The sequence below is a fragment of the Gossypium raimondii genome, chromosome 6, assembly GCF_025698545.1.
Source record: "Gossypium raimondii isolate GPD5lz chromosome 6, ASM2569854v1, whole genome shotgun sequence".
NCBI classification, from domain to species: Eukaryota; Viridiplantae; Streptophyta; class Magnoliopsida; order Malvales; family Malvaceae; genus Gossypium; species Gossypium raimondii.
Window position 1 is genome coordinate 4,814,916 of NC_068570.1, and position 5,085 is coordinate 4,820,000.

The window sequence follows — 5,085 nt, forward strand, 5'->3', positions numbered from 1 at the left end:
ATATATAGCCACATTTGAACTCACATCAATTGGATTAGTAAAATTTTAAATTTATCACTCAACCAAAAATGCATTAGTCAACACGATACTAGCATTATTTATTTGATGTATTTATGTGTGTAAATTTCGTTTTACTCATAATTTAATCTAATTTCTTATATTAATATCATACATATTTCATATTTTATTATGATAATTTAGTTTTGAACAGTAAATTTTATTATTTATTGAATGTTATTTTTAAAGGATAAAAATTTTAATATATTTTAAAATGAGTGTAATTTTAAAATATAAAAGCTCTGTTGACACAGAATCACATAACTTGCAGTGAAGAGAAACTTCCATTGGTTTCTAAAAAATAGAAATTTATTATTGGAAATATGGAAACGAGAAAGGAAGTCTACAAAAAGACTTGAGTGGTTGTCTGTTATCTTCACCAACAACTGAACTCACCATCCAATCATTTACCACCACGTGGGACCTCAACGGACGACAATCAGAAAATGCTTGTGGGGGTGAATCTTCCTTACTATTTTCCCCGGGAAATGACGTCAGCAATGGTCGTTAAAGGGTGACGTAAACTGATGTAATAAGTGACGTAGGTTAAGGCAGTGTGGGGTGCGTAGGATAAAAAGTTGTGCGCATTTCGGTTTAGCATTTTCCCGTTTTTCTTTACTTTATATTTTTGCTGCTTTAAGTGGGAACACTCAGACGTTAACCTTTGACTGTAGCGATTGAGAGAATAAAAAAATTCACATTTTTTTTCCTTTTTCTTTTTCTCATCACTATTTATTAAGTGTTTCTGTCTGTGGGTTGATTTTGATTCTTTGTTTGATTTCAAAGAGTGGTGAGCTTTTGAGTGTTCATTTGGGCTTCTTTTTTTCTTTTTCTTTTTCTTTTTTATTTCTATTGAAGAACTTCAAGTTTTGGGAAGTTCAGTTGTTCCATAAGGTTTGTTGGTGAAGTTTTTTCAAATTTCAATCTTTTTGTGGTTTGGGTTTATGAGAAAAAATGAAAATTTTAAGTGGTTTTGGTATATATACTGGGTGGTGTTTGAGTTTTTTGCTGACCATGTTCTTATTTTTTGATTCTTGGTAATATAGGGTGATTAAGTAGGAACTTCTTTTGTTTTTACTTGGTGGATGATTGTAATTTTGGAGCAATTTAAGAGCATGAGTTGAATGTAAAAGTTGAGTTCCTTGTATTTTCAGTTCATGATATGTTTACTTGACTCTCTGTATATGGTTATCAGTTGATGAAGTTGACTCTCTGCACATAGATTTCTCTGTCGGCAATGTTATTGAGAAACTAGGTTCATATTTTAATGGCTTTGATTCCTTGATTTGGCTCTAGAAAGGCAATAATGCCATTTTACAGATTTCATTGCCTTTGAAGAAAACATGAAGCCTTAATATGACAACGTTATTTGTATTGAGTACTAGGAAAAGAGGGATGCTCTTAACAAATCTCCATTGATTAAGTTCCACTTCTGTTCCCTATAAAGCAAAACAAAAATTGACTGTCCCTTTCAACATATCACTCACCATTGATGTTTTTGGTTGGTAGTTCTTGAGACTTTTAGCCCACTTTTGCTAATACTTGAGCTGATTTTTGTTGTGCATTCCTTTTCAGCCTTTTGTATGACTGTATCTTTTACAAGCCATGGAGATTTACCCTTAGACAGAGGTAAGGAAACCGTGTGAGCATTGTTAAAACCTGGACACTTTGTCCTTGTCCAAGATTTGATTGCTACTTTAGGAAGTCCAAGTTCCATTTAGTTTCTTTGTTATGCATTCTTATAATCAGCTGTTGATCTGTTTTTTATTCTGTTGCAGTTGTTTGATAGAGTATGAGCTCTCTGTCAACCGAACTTACGAGAAGGAAGGCAATGTATGAGCAACTCCACCAGATAAACAAGTGGGGAGACACCTTCAACGGTGAAGACAGTCCAAAAACGGGATCATCGACAGTTTTACAAGTGGATGTTAGGCTAGAAAACAAGGTGAAGTTGTATTCAGTTTTGTTTATTTGGTAGGTGGCTTGAGCTTCTTTTTTCTTCCAGTTGCAGGCTATAATTAAATTGTTGTGATTTAAATCATAGGCCGAATATATATCTTCCGAGAAAACCGAACCTTCCAGAAGTGATCAAGGAACAAATAAGCCAACAGATAAGGTGATGAAATTGCATTATTAGCTGTTTTATAATCTAGACCTGCTTGTTCCCTCTTACTAGTTTCAATTGTATTTATATTTTGTTAAAAGACACATAATACATGCAGATACAGAGACGTCTGGCACAAAATCGTGAAGCTGCTCGCAAAAGTCGTCTGCGGAAAAAGGTAGACCAAAAATCCATTCTATATGACATATCTGCTTATGGGAGTTATTTCACTGTATGGACCATTTATGATTTAACTCAATGTTATAGGCCTATGTTCAACAATTAGAATCGAGTCGTTTGAAACTAGCTCAATTGGAGCAAGAGCTCGAAAGAGCTAGGCAGCAGGTGAAGTGAAAACTCTCTCTCTCCCCCCTTTTCTCCTTGTATTTTTTCACGTTTTTTTCAACAAGGAATTCTTTATTTTCCAAGAAAAATCAATTCAATTAGGTATTGCCTTGATGCAGGGGCTATACATAAGCAGTGCATCTACTGGTTATTTTGGACTGTCTGCAGCTGCAAATGCTGGTTTGTGACCTAATCTAATTCTGTTATCATTATTTTCTTTGTAGATTGGCTCACAGAATACATTTTGCTTCCCAACATCTTAATTTACAGTAATATTTTTTTCTTTATATGGGAGAGATTTGTTCGATATAGCTTTCAAGAAACTAGATATATTTTTCTGTTTGCTGGATCAAAGGTTTCTATTTGTATATCACACGTGTAAATATTGAGTGCCTACATATTGGTTTCTTCTTTAGAATAGTTTAATTTGAACTTTACAGGTATTACTGCTTTTGAGATGGAATATGGGAACTGGGTTGAAGAGCAAAATAAAAAGATTTGTGAACTTAGAAGTGCTCTCCAAGCACACATTACTGATATAGAGCTCCGCATTCTGGTAGAAAATAGCTTGAACCACTATTGCAATTTGTTCCACATTAAAGCGGATGCTGCAAAGGCAGACGTCTTCTATTTGATCTCAGGCATTTGGAGAACTACAGCCGAGCGTTTTTTCCACTGGATTGGAGGATTCCGTCCATCAGAACTCTTGAACGTAACTCATTTTTCCATTAATTATGCCATTCATCCCTCTATTTCTGAACATTGTTGAGCATGTTTGATTGTTGATTATCGTTTAGCAAGTTTGGTATCGTATTGTTGTATAGATAATTGTCATTGCATAAGGTTAGGCCATACCAATAGTTTCTTGGCTTTCTCTGCAATGAGTAATTCTTCCGAAATGTGAGCTACCTACCAAGATCGATAGCTATGCATCAAAAAGAAAATTAACAACATTTTTTACAGACGAATTATGAAACTGCAAATTCTGTTTGTTCAGGTTGTCATGTCACAAATTGAGCCTTTGACCGATCAACAACAGTTGGAGGTTTATAACCTTCAACAATCTTCTCTACAAGCTGAAGATGCTCTTTCTCAGGGAATAGATAGACTTCAGCAGAACTTAGCCGAGAGTGTAGCAACAGATTTGAGTTCAGGAAACTACAGAGCTCAACTAGCTGCTGCAATAGATAAATTGCAAGCCCTAGAGGGCTTTGTGAAGCAGGTATGACTATACCTTTTCATTGTCAGTTTCTTTTTCTTTTTTTTTTCTTTATTTGACATCGTTTACTTCAAGTTGTCTACAATGTTTGAGTTATACTTTTGAGTACATGCTGCTAAAACTTGCATTTGTTTTCTGGATTTTGCATGTGTTCTTTCCCGAAACAGGCTGATCACCTTCGCCAGCAGACTTTGCAACAGATGGCTCGAATCTTAACAACCCGTCAAGCAGCTCGAGGTTTACTTGCTTTGGGGGAATACTTCCATCGTTTACGTGCTCTCAGTTCACTTTGGTCTGCACGCCCACGCGAACCTGCCTAAATCTGAAGTGAAGATAGAAACTTAGACTACCATCAATATTATATCTAGGTTGTAGACGCCAGAAGTTTGTTCCTCAACCGGTAAGAAAATCGTCTTTTGCAGGTCTTGTTGTATGAAACATCAATATATATATATATATATATATAAGCTTATATTCTTCCTGAGCATGAGACATGTAAATATGAATCCTTATTGCTGTGTATCAAGAATAATTTTAGGTCAGCAAAGTTAGATTTTCTTGTTTTGTATTTATATTGTTTGGAAGCCAAAGAATTATACTAGCAAGCTTGTGAGTACCTCATTTTTTACCCTTCTTTTGAATTGGATCAAGAAATTTAGCGTTTTAACCGTTATTTTATGATTTTCTTTTTCATTTTTTTTATATTCACAATTGGTGCAAAGTATTGAGATGAAGATTACAAGTGGATTACACAGTTGTGTCGAGAGCTACTAGCAGTATGTAGAAGTGCTTTAAAAGGCGGTAGTGCTTCAATAGATAATGAAGGTATTGTGATGGAAGGAGCTTATATGCAGAGCTTGGTGCTTGGTGCTTGGTGCTTGGTGCTTGGTGCTTGGTGCAAGCCCTATTGAACAAGTAGTGTCTTATTGTGTCAAGTTGGCTATTGAATAAATGTCCTATTGTGTCAAGTTGATCGTAAGATCGTGAGGAGCAATATTAGGATGAGATGAGATTTGATGATAACATGTTTGGAACGTTGAAATACATTTGGTGATGTTCTTTGTATTCTCCTCCCAATATTTTGGGATTTCTTTTTCTATCAAAATGGGCCCAAAGGTTACAACCTCAATATTAACAAGTATCAACGAGTACAAGTCCATGAAGATTATTCGGATACTCCATGTTAAAAAAAAAAAGATACAACATTTATTAATATTTTGGGATTTCTTAGCTTTGTATGTTGGGAACGTTTTTCATTTGGCAGAGGCATAGCTTCTTTTTCTTTTTTTTTTATTATCACAAGCAAGTGCAATGTTTTGAGATGGAAATTGGAGGTGGTTCACACAATTGTATCTGTCTA

At 35.0% G+C, this 5,085-nt stretch overlaps 1 protein-coding gene across 4 annotated transcripts; it reads left to right on the forward strand.

Moving 5' to 3' along the window:
- Nucleotides 1-708: 708 nt before the first annotated feature.
- On the forward strand, nucleotides 709-4,866 carry LOC105774129 (transcription factor TGA7). Of its 4 annotated transcripts, none has more exons than XR_008197019.1 (11): nucleotides 710-951; nucleotides 1,633-1,686; nucleotides 1,836-2,002; nucleotides 2,102-2,173; nucleotides 2,280-2,339; nucleotides 2,429-2,506; nucleotides 2,626-2,686; nucleotides 2,947-3,218; nucleotides 3,504-3,728; nucleotides 3,893-4,125; nucleotides 4,448-4,866. XR_008197019.1 is itself a non-coding variant. In XM_052632831.1 (11 exons), exons 4-11 carry the CDS (start codon nucleotides 1,850-1,852, stop codon nucleotides 4,043-4,045), a joined length of 1,074 nt encoding a protein of 357 aa, XP_052488791.1. In that variant the 5' UTR covers nucleotides 710-951; nucleotides 1,104-1,188; nucleotides 1,631-1,686; nucleotides 1,836-1,849; the 3' UTR covers nucleotides 4,046-4,866. The 4 variants fall into 4 exon arrangements, 3 of the variants coding, with proteins under 3 accessions (XP_012451951.1, XP_052488791.1, XP_012451949.1); XM_052632831.1 differs by adding an exon at nucleotides 1,104-1,188 and having other exon boundaries at nucleotides 1,631-1,686; nucleotides 3,893-4,866; XM_012596495.2 differs by having other exon boundaries at nucleotides 3,893-4,866.
- Nucleotides 4,867-5,085: the final 219 nt, after the last annotated feature.

Bases quoted from the DNA above. Each gene is read 5' to 3' on its own strand.
- LOC105774129 (XM_012596497.2), top strand. From the start codon at position 1,850: ATGAGCTCTCTGTCAACCGAACTTACGAGAAGGAAGGCAATGTATGAG. The intron at 2,003-2,101 runs GTGAAGTTGTAT...TTTAAATCATAG, and splicing joins ATGTTAGGCTAGAAAACAAG to GCCGAATATATATCTTCCGA. The intron at 2,174-2,279 runs GTGATGAAATTG...TAATACATGCAG, and splicing joins CAAATAAGCCAACAGATAAG to ATACAGAGACGTCTGGCACA.